This window comes from Rhincodon typus, unplaced genomic scaffold, assembly GCF_021869965.1.
Source record: "Rhincodon typus isolate 14 unplaced genomic scaffold, sRhiTyp1.1 hic_rhity00003955, whole genome shotgun sequence".
NCBI classification, from domain to species: domain Eukaryota; kingdom Metazoa; phylum Chordata; class Chondrichthyes; order Orectolobiformes; family Rhincodontidae; genus Rhincodon; species Rhincodon typus.
In genome coordinates, this window is record NW_025969593.1 from 1 (window position 1) to 14,490 (window position 14,490).

General features: G+C 43.1%; 1 protein-coding gene across 1 annotated transcript; it reads left to right on the plus strand.

Annotated features, from left to right (window-relative positions):
* Positions 1-160: 160 nt before the first annotated feature.
* On the plus strand, positions 161-12,032 carry LOC109923019 (transducin-like enhancer protein 1; the record flags this gene model as incomplete). Its single annotated transcript, XM_048593791.1, has 3 exons — positions 161-321; positions 7,166-7,242; positions 11,783-12,032. Coding segments are annotated over 3 exons (488 nt in total), but the record flags the coding sequence as incomplete, so codon positions are not given.
* Positions 12,033-14,490: the final 2,458 nt, after the last annotated feature.

Sequence of the window (14,490 nt, forward strand, 5' to 3'; positions counted from 1 at the left end):
AGTGGTTCTTTGTGTGTGTGTGTGTGTGTGTGTGTGTGTGTGTGTGTGTATCAGTGCTAGTATTTCTTCAGTGATTGTATGTGTGTCTTTAGGTGGATGTACAGCCTGCACATTAGCCAGTATCTGGAAATTGTTACCTTTTGTATTTTTCATCCCTAAGGTCTGCGGAGCCCATTGACTGTACCGGGCCCCTACTCCACACCATTTGGGATGATGGCACATGCAGGAATAAACGGGGAGTTGCCCAGCCCAGGGGCCTACGCAAGTCTCCACATCTCGCCACAAATGAGTACTGCAGCAGTGTATGGCCGCTCACCAATGGTGAGGTTAAAATCTGTGCTTACGTCTGAAGTGGGGTCACTGGACCCAAAACGTTAACTCTGCTTTCTCTCCACAGATGCTGCCAGTCATTCTGAATTTCTCCAGCTGTTTCTTTTTTATTTGTTTCTGCTTTCCAGCATTTGCAGTTTTTTGAGTTATTTTTTCTGCTTTATGTCTTGATGTGAAGTAATGAAAAAATGTGATTGTCCCCGTGATCCTTTCAGAAATAACATCTGTGCAAAGAGTTGAGCAGCTGTTTGGTGAAATTGTAGGACATTATTCTTAAATCTCTTTGTATCAAGTTCCTTCTGCACCCCCGCAGCCCAGCCCCACCCCAAAAAAAAATGGCGATCAAGGTATTTGTTTGAAAACTACTGATGTATTTAATGAAGCAGCAGAATTTCACGCAGGTCTGTGACCTGAAATGTTAGCTCTGCTTCTCTGTCTGCAAATGCTACCTGATCAGCTGAGAATTTTCAGTTCTTAAGGTCAGATTGGCAACCATCCTGGGGATCCAGTCACACATAATTTGCCTATGTCCTAGCACTTTTTTTTTGTTACTAAAATTGTACACCCCCTTGTCATTGCTTAATTGCAGTACGTTCTTTGCCAGCGTAGGACTGGCTCTCCCAAAGAAAGGGGAGTGAATAATGGAATGGTAGTGTCAGCGAGAGCATATAAATTGTAACAGAAAGCTCAAGAATAACAGCTTATGTGAGCTCACATTGAATCTCGAGCTAGCTGTTTGACATATATTTGTTTCCAAATATACCTGACAATGTTAGTTTTATTGCAACAAGGCCAGTAAACGGCATAATGTCAATTGAAGGCTGAGTGACTGTTGCATTGTGACTATAAAAAGAAAACGCAGGGTCTGTTTCACCATCTGCAGGTAGGTATAACAAAAAGGCATTTGTTTATAGCCAGCAAGTAAAATAATAGGTCCGATGAGACAGGGTGAGAGGCTGCCTTCATCTGCTTTGTCTTGTAACATATTAAATACATTTGTAGAGAATTCCTAAACCCAGCAAAGTCATAAACACAATATCTTGGAGAAGCTGCTGCAGAACAGTATTTTTCAATTGACTTTTCTTTTGTAGAGAGGTGGGTGTCTCTGGCTGGGCCAGCATTTATTGCCTGTCCCTAGTTGCCTTTGAGAAGGTGGTGGTGAGCTGCCTTTCTGGAATACTGCAGTCAACCTGCTGTGGGTAGACCCACAATGATGTTAAGGGAGGAACTCCAGGATTTTGACCCAGCGACACTGAAAGAACGGTGATGCATATTTCCAAGTCAGACCGGCTTGGAGCTAAACTGGCAGTAAAATATAAACTCTCAGCAAGTTCATCTGAAATAGCTTCCTTTGCTAATTCAGTAGCCTGTTGCTTTCAATGGGCTAGCTCATCCATCAACACGGGGGATCAAAGGACTGTGAGATTGGGAATCTCTTCACATGCAGTTCCCATTCTAACAAAACTAAAAAGGCATTTCTGCTAGACTCATAGCGTCATACAGCATGGAAACTGCATTTTTGGTCCAACTCACCCATACTGACCAGGTTTCCCAAATGACACTGGTCCCATTTGCCTGCGTTAGGGCTCATACCCCTCTCATACTTTCCTTTTCATGACTCCTGGCAGAGTTGCAATGATGAGGCAGTTCCTAAGCTTAGTTGTTTTATCTTATACTGCTGCCTTGTGTCAGAAGTAGCAGCTTTGCAACTTGTCCAAGAACTGCGAGTTGGGGAAACCTTCACCAACAGAGCCTCTGATGTACGTTGGCAGGACCATATCAGCAGAATTTGCACACACATATACAGCCTGTGATAATAATATAGTTTCCCCTGTTTGTGCTCCTGGCCGGTGCCACATGTGGCACAGTGTTGTACCTCACTGTCATTCTACAGCACAGCCACAGAGCTCTGCAGCGGATACTGTAGGTGCATAAGAATGATTAGAGTTTAAATTAAGCCACAGTAAACCTGCATCTCTCTTACTATCATGTCTGCAGACTCTACAGAAAGTTGATTAAATGCTTTGTTTTGTGAATTATCCTTTCTGACCAAGATTTTCACAGAATCACTGACTTGTTACAGAATTGTTGTGGAGGCCATTCAGCCCACTGTGCATGTTCTAGCTGTTTGGCTGAGCATGGCACTTAGTGCCACTTCCCTGTATTTTCCCCAGAACCATCCACGTTCTCCCTTCACAGACACTAATCCAATTCCCTCTTGACTGCCTCAATTGACCCTGACTTCGTCGCAATATCAGGCACCACAGTCCAGATTGCGATCTGTCACTGTGTGAAAAAGTTTCTCCTCATGTCTCCATTGTTTTCTTTCTCCTGTATCTCAAATATGTGCCCTCTCTTTTTCAATCCTCCCACTGGTGTGAATGGTTTATTTATTTCCTATCTACTTCGACGAGAGTTTTCATGATTTTGAACACCTCCATCAAATCTCTTCTCAATCTGCTCTTCTCCAAGGGAAACAGTCTCAACTTCTTCCATCTATTTGTGACCCATTCTCATGAACCATTTCTGCACTTTTCTGATGCCTTCATATCTTCACCAAAGTGTAGTTCATGAGCCAGTGTCATGCACACACACACACAGGGATTCCCTTTTCCATTAACTGCCTGTCTGTTTGCTTCTATTATTTCCTGTCTTCTTTCCCCTCTGAACCTGATATAACTAGGTTGTTCTGTATTGTATTATCCCCTGATAATATAAAGCACAAGATGGTCTACTAAGACATTGGGTGAGAACATATCAAGTAGGAGCAGGAGTAGCTCCATTGTTCAATAACATCGTGGCTGATCTCCCTCAGCTACACCATCCTGTATTATCTTCATTTCCCTGGATCCCTTTAAAGTCCAAAAATCTGTCGATCTCTGTCTGAATGTACTCAACTATTCATTACCTGTAGCACTCTGGGATAGAGAATGTTGAAGTTTCGCAGCCCTTTGAATTAAGAAATTTCTGATGGATCCTTTATTCTGACCATTAGTTCTAGACTCTCCAACCTGGAATAATAGCTTCCCAGCCATCTGTCCTCTCAACCCCCTTAACAGCTTTATATGTTTTAATGAGATTACATCTTATACTTTGAAACCTAGGGAATAGAGACCAAATCAAGAGAATCTCTGTCATGGGATAATCCCCTCATTTTAGGAGTCAGTGCAGGAACCCTTGGCTGCCATCTCTTTTTATAGCAATCAGGGGGTCGGTTAGTTCATTTGGCTGGTTTGTGATGGAGAATGATGTGAACAGCATGGGTTCAATTCTCACACCAGCTGAGGTTACCATTGAAGGACTGTCCTGCTCAACTTCTCTCCTCAACTGAGGCAGAGCACTGCCAGTCACCTCTCTCTCTAGTGAGAGAGCAGCCCTATGTGCTGGTAAGATTGTGATGACTTTACCTTTATGTAGCATGTTGTTAAGGAGGTTAAGTAGTATACAAACAAGCTGTGTTAAACAGCCAGTTGTTAACTTTATTCTAAAATAACCTCTGGCTAGTGAGTGACAAATTTCCTAAATAGATAATGGTGCAGTAATTTTCAACACTGTCCCTAGACATGAAGAGGCTGCATTTGAATGTCAGCCAGGAAGCTTTCTCACTGTTAGTGGCTGTTCAATATCCTATGGGTAGTTTCAATTCACTTCTTAGTGGGCATGCAACTTCAGAAAGAGAGAGAAGCTCGAAATTTTTTTTTATTCATTCATGGGATGAGGACGTCACTGCTAGGTCAACATTTATTGCCCATCCCTAATTGCCCAGAGGGCAGTTAAGAGTCAGCTACATTGCTGTGGGTCTAGAGTCACATGTAAGCCAGACTAGGTAAGGATGGCAATTTCCATCCCCAAAAAGGCACCAGTGAACCAGGTGGGTTTGGATTTATGGCCTCTTATTTCCAGGTTTTCGTTGAATTTAAATATCATCAGCTGCTGTGGCAGGATTTGAACGCAGGTCTCCAGAACATTACACAGGTCTTTGGATTAATAGTCCAGCAACAATACTACTGGGTCATCACCTCCCCAGATTTAAGTTTTGCTCCTACAGAGTTCCCGATCTTGCCTAGATGATGAAAAGTTGAGTCTGCCCTGTTTAGTATTTTCAGATGCATTTTGTGGAGTGGTGTCATGACTTGGGGATTAAAAATGTTCGTGAGCCTTTTCTCCTCCATAGTCAATATTGAAACTATTTGGCCTCTTGAGCTTAATTGGCTCACTGGAAAGCTGTTGAAATCAGGTTTCTTCTGTTCATTGTCTGACCTGATTTTACACCACGTTGAGGTTAATGGAGAAAAACATTGGGTGGAGCATAACACCAGCATTTGCTCATGGGTTTCCTCTAATTATTTGCCATCTACATACTAAATGAATTGCGTAATGATCTCCAATATCAAAGTGTGTGGCACCAGTAGCAACAAAAGAAAAACACCTATCTTATAGGACAGTGTAGGACCAGAGGCACAATCTCAGAATAAGGGGGTCACACATTTAAGACAGAGGTGAGGATGAAATTCTTTTCTCTGGGGGAAGTGAATCTGTGGAATTCTTTACCTCAGAGGGTTGCTGAGGGTGGATCATTAGATATGTTCAAGGTTGAGATCGATTTTTAACAGTAAGGGAATCGAGTTATTTGGTAAAAGCAAGAAAGTGGAGTTGATGATTTTCAGATCTGCCATGATCTCATTGAATGGCAGAGTAGATTCAATGGGCTGTATGGCCTGCATCTGTTCCTATGCCTTATGGTCTTATATATATTTTTAAAAGGTCCTTGAGAGCATAAAAGAAGAATAAATACCATGTCCAACCATATTGTAACATGATGGCCCTCAAATGATGAGAATTATTGAATTCAAAATTAAAATTACCACCGCATTTGAGCCTGTGACCTCTAGATTTTAAATTCAGAACCATAACCATTCTACTACCAGACCCTGGAGTGTTTTCATATTGTAGCTTGTGCATTAGTCATCTGACAGAAGAAAAGTTGAATTGCCAGAGTTGGAGCAAAACAACGATCTTTTGTTTCAATTCAACAAGCTCAAAATAGAGAGTGAAGGAAGCTTGCCTTTTGAATTGTTAGAAATTGTGGAAAATGTAGCTGTTATTTTTCTCAGTCTTTTGAGTGTTTTAAAAGTGCTGTGACCAGTGAAGAAAATAGCTCAATTCTTTACATCAACAAATAACATCAGGCAGAAGTAAATTGCCTCTGTGATTTTGGACAGAAATTGGCTGTAGTGATTTCGAAGTTGGAGGTCAGAGAGTCACAATATTTCAGTCAATTAAGAGAATATTGAAAGGGGAAACTATATTTGGGAAGTGAGGCAGCAAACTTTGTGGTGAAGAGCAAATGGACCCTTGTGAGGGATAGTACCTGTTGAGGCCGTATTTGAGGAAGTAGTGGCATTTATTCCATCTACAGTTGTTTTGAAAGTTTAAAAGCAATGACCTGTGAAGTAATAAACTGTTTTTAAAGTAAACCATTTCACACAATGCAAAAGAAAATGAACTAGGGAGAGGTAGTGTTTAAAAATGTGCACTTTTAAACGTCCCATGAGATAACTCTCAAGAAACTTCACATTATTATTTGATGTTCTTGATTAGGAATCCAAAACTTTTCACTAAACCTCTAGAAGTGCCCCCAATGCTTTTGTTTTAAGGTCTTGAATTGCTTTAATAATTTTACAAAACAACCTGCAGCAGAATGACTAGATCACTGCTATTAAATGGCCCCAAATCCTCTTGCTAACTCTAAGTAACAATGACTTTTAATAACTTGCTAATCATTAACTTACAAACTTCTTAAAAATTATTTTCATGAGATGCGGTCACCACTGCTTGGGCAAGCATTTATTGCCTGTCTCTAATTGCCCTTAAACTGGGTGGCTTCTTAGGTCATTTCAGGGGGAAGGTTAGGGGGAGGTAGCGAGTTGGAAGACTAAAGGAGAAGATTGTGATTGAAAAGGGCAGGGAGGAGGCCACAGAGAAGATAAGTGCTGACTTAGCTTCAAGCTCCAGAAACTGGCACAAGTGCATTTTGACAGTCAATTTCACCTGATCAATCACTTCAAACTTGCCTATTGTCTGTTAATTTCCTGTCGAGGGGGAGCCTGCTGTTTTTGAGCTCATGGATCTAAGTGCAGCGTACCTCATTTAACCGTCGAGGTGAGCAGGTCCCTTAAGAGATGGTTTCAGAGCTGCATGGCTGAGGGGTAAACAAGTTTCCTATGACTTACGTGAAAACTGCCCTTGGTATCTTGCAGCCATCTACATAGAGAGCCTTTATGCTCAGTCCCAACCTCAGCAGAGCAGCCCACTGCTGCACAACTGTGAAGTCATCCACTCCCAACATCCTTAATTATTTTGAGGGCAAAAATGCTAACCTTATGCCTGCAAGTGCCAAATCCAGTTATGATTACACCCACTATGAAATGGGATGAAAAAATGTTGCTTTCAAGCAGACACAAGTTTTCATCGTTTCAGTCACAGCTAGATTCACCAGTAGGTGTCAAAGGTAAAAAGTTAATGTAGCTGTCTACTTAATCTATCGGTTACCCACATCAGAACACTGCACAACTAACTTGTTTTGCCTCCCAAACCAACACCCAGTGTGACAATAGAATGTTAACTGCTCCCAAATTACTGTATTGACGTATATCCATAGATGATGTGATAAGTGGGGAGACTAGCACTGGGGCTTCCAGTGTCACAGTTGAGGGAATTGCAGAGTGTTTACCCTTTTGCTGACCTCTTCGTGCAGTCTGCACCACATTCCAGCAGGTTTAATATGCGTGGCAATCTCAACCACAGCTGACACAAATGATTTCTGTGTTTTCAGGTTGCCTTTGAGTCACATCCTCATATGCGTGCTTCAGGACTTCCTCCTAGCCTGCCCACCATTCCTGGGGGAAAACCGTGAGTTTTGTTACAGAGTCACTTACTGACTGCGCGGAGGAAACTAAAACCCTTGACTTTTTGGAACTCAAGTCGCAACCCTTCTTTCAAAATCTTTATTATTTTTTCTCTCTCTCTAGCTGTTAGGTTCCATTTGAGGCCTGTATTCTGACAATTTGCCTTTCTCAATCTAGAGCAGCCCCCCCATGTGACCTGTGTCCCTATGGTTTTGTGAAACTTGTTTTTATAGTCACTTAGTAGAGCTGCACTGACTCTTTTTCTTCTTTCATTTGAACCTTCAGTTGAGGACTTAGAATCATAGAATAGAATCCCTATAGTGCAGAAAGAGACCATTTGGCCCATCCAGCCCGCACCAACCCTCCAAAGAACATCCCACCTAGACCCAATTCCTATTGTATCCCTGTAATTCTGCACATTACCATGGCTAGCACACCTAAACTGCACATCCCTGGGCACTATGGGGCAATTTAGTATGGCTAATCAACTTAACCTACACATTTTTGAAATGTGGGAGAAAATCAGAGCACTGGATGGAAATGCATGCAGACACAGGGAGAATGTGCAAACTCTATGCAGACAGTCACCTGAGGCTGGAATCGAACCCGGTCTGCGGCGCTGTCAGGCAACAGTGCTAACCACTGAGCCACCGTGCTGCCTCCAGGGCCAATCCTTTAGTTCCTAGCCTAGCCTTCCTGATCAAGCCTGTGAAGGAATGAGTTAACCTCCCCTTTGGTGCACAGTCAGCCAGTGGTGTTGGCTGTTGTGCTAGATTTCAGTGGCGCCCTTGCATAGAATATACATGTTGTGCTGGGAGAGTCGAGGAAAGGGCTGAGGGCCAGAAGCCAGCCAAGAGTGATCAGCTCGGTAGTTGCGAGGATTTCTGGGATGGAGGATGGTGAGGGGATGGGATGGAGGAAACACCCAGCAGGGGTGTTCAGGCATAATATTCTTTTTTTTATTATTCATGGGACTGCCCAATTTTGTGACCAGACAAAGAATGCTGTCTAATCAACTTGTGTAGAGATGTTATTTCACACCACTAGAGCAGGTAGGACTTGAACCCAGGCTTCCTGGCTCAGAGATAGGGATACTACCACTGCACCACAAGAGCTGCATTGAGGTAAATTAGGATATACGCTTCATCCAAGACCATTATTAACCCTGGAATGACAACCAAATATAACACTGGAGTATTTGGGTTTGATGCCAACTTTTAATCTGGGTCAAGCGCGCGCGCACACACACACACACACACACACACACACAGACACACACACACACACACACACACACACATAGACATACATACACACACACACACACACACACATAGACATACACACACACACACACACACACACATAGACATACACACATAGACACACACACACACACACACACACACAGAGACACAGACACAGCACACACACACAAACATACACATACACACAAACATGCACACACACAAACATTCACATACACACAAACATGCACACACACACACACACACACACACAAATACACACACACACACACAGAGACACGCGCACAAACGTACACACAAACAGACATGCACACATACACACAGACACACACAAACAGACACACGCACACACACACATACACACAGATACACACACACACACATATGTAGACATAGACCTACCAATTCCCATACTGTTAGCTTAGCAACAATATTAAGACTGGCTCCTGGGTCAGCCATGTTGTATTGTAGTGGGCATCAAACCCAGCCACAGTCCAACTTAGATTGGAAAAGCTGCCGGTCACGTTCCTTTCAGGTGGCTCATTTAGCTCCTACCTGAAAATTTCTGTTTTTGTCTGAACATAAGCACACACCCCACAAAACAGAGCAGCTATTGGCTGAAAACAAGCTTGAAATGATAAGCTAATGGTACAGTCTCTGGGTGTGTGATTTACATTAAAAATATAAGGACACAAAAGGATCTGAGTGGTCACAAAACACATTGTATCATTCAACTTTACATTTCATATCCCACATCATGTTTCTTCTTTACTCCCTCACTTAGTAAGTTTCTCATTCTTTGAGTTCTTCTGAACATCTCATTAAAAAATCATTTTTCGCCGATTTAAAATGTCTCTGGCCTTAATTCTTGCGTAGAGTTTGTGCCATTATTGTATTCTGTTCAGCCTAACTGGTCCATGCCAGACTTTATGGTCCACACAAGCCTTCTCTCACTCTCTTGGTGTAACCTTTGTTTCCTTTTCATCCTCAATACTCATTTTCACTGAACCACTGCCCTATGTTTATCTTACCGAGGTCACTTCATATTTCTGTTAAGAGTATTAATGAGCAAAGTGTCCTTGCTTCAAAAAGCCAATGTGCATAACTGGGAGTTATATCAGACAAGGGCAAGGCTCTGATATTTCACCAGTTATATTGACAGTGTCAGCAGGTTGAAATGGAGCTGTGTAATTATTAATAATGGGTGCAATAATGCATTTATAGAAATGCCAATGTTCATTATTTCATTGATGTTGGTAATCTATCATAATTAGATACTGCTATCGTACACTGTGACTTCAGACTTTAATCCTGAATCTCTTGGTACAGAGTCAAATTCTGATTGCTTTATGCTCAATAGTAAGTCAATGTTTCATGCAGATTGCAGTTGTATTGTATCCAGCTTAAGGGTGTTAATTAAAAAAGGAATCTTCAGGAAAAATCATAGACAAATCAATGCAATTTGGGTGGAACTGAGCCATGAACTTTTACTGGTAATAGATAGGTCAGGAGACCAATGTTGTTCATGGATAACCCTTGGCAGGTTGCTGACATGCTATCTGACTCAGCCAGTCTCAAAACCATTTCCATTGAAGTCCACAGAAAGCGTGGGTCACCTGACAGCCGTCTGAAATAAGCAGCTTGTCTGTAACACTTAGCTATCTCACATAGGCGCACCATTGTTACAGTAGTTCCACTGTGTCACTCAAAGACATCAAAATTGGTGGTATAGTAGACAGTGAAGGAGGTTATCTAAGAGTACAATGGGATCGTGATCGACTGGGCCTGTGCAGAGAAATGGAGTTTAATGCAGAGGTATCGCATTTTGGTAAGACAAACCAGGGCAGGACTTACACAGTTATGTCAAGCCCTGTGGACTGTTGTCAAACAGAGAGACTTAAGGGTGCAGTTGTGTAGTTCCTTGAAAGTGGTGTCACAGGTAGAGTGGTGAGGAAGGCATTTGGCACATCATGTTACAGCTGTACCAGAAATTGGTAAGGCCATATTTGGAGTGCTGCATACAATCCTAGTTGCCCGCAATAAGAAGGATGTTATTAAACTGGAAAAGGTGCAAAAAGATTTATAAGGATGTTATCAAGACTGGAGGAGAGGCTGGATAGTTTGGGACCATTTTCTCTGGTGTGTAGGAGGCTGAGGGGTGACCTTATAGAGATTTATAAAATCATGAGGTGCATAGATAAGGTGAATAGTTAATGTCTTTTCCCCAGAGTAGGGGAGGCCAAAACTATTGGGGATAGGTTTAAGATGAGAGGGGAAAGATTTAAAAGGGACCTTTGGGGTAACTTTTTCACACAGAGGGTGGTGTGTATATGGAACGAGCTGCCAGAAGAAGTGGTGGAGGCAAGTACAGTTACAATATTTAAAAGACATTTGGTCAGGTACTTAGATGGGAAAGATTTAGAGGGATATGAGCCAAACATAGGCAAATGGGACTAGTTCAGTTTAGGAAACCTGGTCAGCATGGACTAGTTGGGCCGAAGGGCCAGTTTCCATGCTGTATGACCCTACAATTCTAAGACAAGCTACAGCGGCACAGATTAGGAATCAAATCAGGAACCTCAGTAGAATCATAGAATCATCTACAGCCTAGAAACGATTGTGTGCCAGTTCTGGCCACCACACTTCTAGAGGGCCCTGGAGAATACGTGGAAGAGATTTACTGGAATGGTCCCGGATATGATTTAGCTGGCAGGCTAGTTTGAGGGTTGGCCATTTGGAGCGGGGAGATTGAGAGGTTTGTTTGATAGAATTGTATAAAGGTTATGACAGATCAGGAGAAAATGGACAAGGAGAATCTATTCCTGTTAAGCTGATGATAGAAGGAATGGAGGACATGGTTTTGGACAAGAAATACAAAGAGTATGTGAGGAAAAACTTTTCGTGCAGCTGGCAATGATGAAACCTGGTGGTGCAAATGGAGATGATAACTTATTTAAAAGAAAATTGGATGGAAACTTGAGGGAAATAAAACAGCAAGGCTACGGGGTTAGATTTGGGGAATGGAATTGACTGAGTTGTTCTACTGAGAGCTGGTATGGACTCAAAGGGCTGAATGGCCTTTATCTCTTTGCAGCACTGGTCTCTGTGACTCTTTGGGAAGGAGGCTGTTCAGCCCATGCTATTGATTCCGTGGCTTAGAGATCCACCAAACCGGTATCATTGCTGACAAAGCACACATTGTTAAAAAGGATAGAGCTGGTTTGAAATAGACTTTGTTCATTTGCTTTGTTCTAAGTTCCTGATTTTTGATCCCAGAGCCTACTCCTTCCACGTCAGTGCCGACAGTCAGATGCAGCCTGTCCCTTTCCCTCACGATGCTTTGGTTGGACCAGGGATACCCCGGCACGCTCGGCAGATCAACAACCTGAATCACGGTGAGGTGGTGTGTGCTGTTACTGTCAGCAACCCCATGAGGCACGTTTACACGGGAGGGAAAGGGTGCGTGAAGGTCTGGGACATCAGCCAACCTGGAAGCAAGAGCCCTGTCTCTCAGCTCGACTGCCTGGTAAGACAGCTTCAGTCTTACTCTGTGTTACTTCTGTCTTTTCGTGACCTTTAGTGTGCGGTGCAAATCCTGAATGAAAACAGAGACCTGGAGTAACATTCAGTAGAACAGTCAGTATCCTGTGGGTGAGAAACAGACCGGTTTATGTCTCACTTCTGAAGATAGGTCCACAGCCAACACACCAATGTGTGACCTTTCTCTGGGGACTGTGTGGTTCAAACCCTCTACTCAGCCCCAAGGAGCTAAATCTAGGGGTGGTATTGTAGCTCAGTGGTTAGCACTGCTGCCTCACAGCACCAGGGACCTGGGTTTGATTCCACTCTCAGGTGACTGTCTGTGTGGAGTTTGCACATTCTCCCTGTGTCTGTGTGGGTTTCCTCTGGGTGCTCTGGTTTCCTCCTACAGTCCAAAGATGTGCAGGCTAGGTGGATTGGCCATGCTAAATTGCCTGTAGTGTTCAGGGATGTGTAGATTAGGTGGGTTATGCAGGCTGAGTCTGGGTGGGTTGCTCTGAGGTTCCATATGGACTTGTTGGGCCAAAGGGCCTGTTTCCACACTGTAGGGGTTCTATGATCTATGATCTAATGTATTGTGAACTTCTTGCTGCAAAATGGTCCCTGTGTCTTCTTCATCAATCGTTGCAGAATTATAGGCCGTTTCTATGCTGTAGATTTTGCAACGTCCAGGAATAGGCTCAAATGTCTTTCACTTAAGTCTGCGAGAAAATTACAATATTCATTGCTGGGCTAATTTGTTTTGCTTTTCTACAGCAATTCTAACTGTGGGCAGGAAACATTGAAAGTGGGAAAGGGTAGAAATACTTTCACTTATGTAGTACCTTTCACAACCTTAGAATATTGCAAAGTGCTTCGCAGTTAATGAAATACTTTTGAAGTGTAGTCACTATTGAAGTGTAGGAACCTTGGCAAGGAGGTGATGGCCTCGTGGTATTATCACTGGACTGCTAATCCAGAGACCCAGATGATGTTCTGGGGACCTGGGTTTGAATCCCAGCACGGCAGATGGTGGAACAAAGAACAAAGAAAATTACAGCACAGGAACAGGCCCTACGGCCCTCCAAGCCTGCGCCGATCCAGATCCTCTGTCTAAACCTGTTGCCTATTTTCCAAGGATCTATATCCCTCTGCTCCCTGCCCATTCATGTATCTGTCTAGATACATCTTAAATGACACTATCGTGCCCGCCTCTACCACCTCCGCTGGCAACGCATCCAGGCACCCACCACTCTCTGCGTAAAGAACTTGCCACGCATATCTCCCTTAAACTTTTCCCCTCTCACCTTGAAATTGTGACCCCTAGTAATTGAGTCCCCCACTTTGGGAAAAAGTTTCTTGCTATCCACCCTGTATATACCACTCATGATTTTGCAGACCTCAATCAGGTCCCCCCTCAATCTCCGCCTTTCTAATGTAAATAATCCTAATCTACTCAACCTCTCTTCATAGCTAGTGCCCTCCATACCAGGCAACATCCTGGTGAACCTCCTCTGCACCCTCTCCAAAGCATCCACATCCTTTTGGTAATGCGGCGACCAGAACTGTACGCAGTATTCCAAATGTGGTCGAACCAAAGTCCTATACAACTGTAACATGACCTGCCAACTCTTGTACTCAATACCCCGTCTGATGAATGAAAGCATGCTGCATGCCTTCTTGACCACTCTATCCACCTGCGTTGCCACCTTCAGGGTACAATGGACCTGAACACCCAGATCTTTCTGTGCATCAATTTTCCCCAGGGCTTTTCCATTTACCGTATAGTTCGCTCTTGAATTGAATCTTCCAAAATGCGTCACCTCGCATTTGCCTGGATTGAACTCCATCTGCAATTTCTCCACCCAACTGTCCAAACTATCTATATTCTGCTGCATTCTCCGACAGTCCCCTTCACTATCTGCTACTCCACCAATCTTAGTGTCGTCTGGAATTTGAATTCAATGTGAATCTGGAATTAAGAGTCTAATGATGATCATGAATCCATTGTTGACTGTTGGGAAAAACCCATCTGGTTTGTTAATGTCTTTTAGGGAAGGAAACTGCCATCTTTACCTGGTCTGGCCTACATGTGACTCCAGACCCACAGAAATATAGTTGACTCTTAATTGCCCTCTGAGCAAATTAGGGAAGGGCAATAAATGCTGGCCTAGCCAATGATGCCCTCATCCTGTGAATAAATAATAAAAAGAAATGCAATTTATAAACTGCAAACTTGCACAACCAGCAAAGAGATAACCAAATAATTTAGAGATAGTAGGAATTGCAGATGCTGGAGAATCCGAGACAACAAGGTGCAAGGCTGGATGAACACAGCAGGCCAAGCAGCATCATAGGAGCAGAGAGGCTGACGTTTCGGGCCTAGACCCTTCATCAGAAAAGGGGGAGGGGAAGGGGGTTTTGAAATAAATAGGGAGAGAGTGGGAGGCGGATAGAAGAGGGAT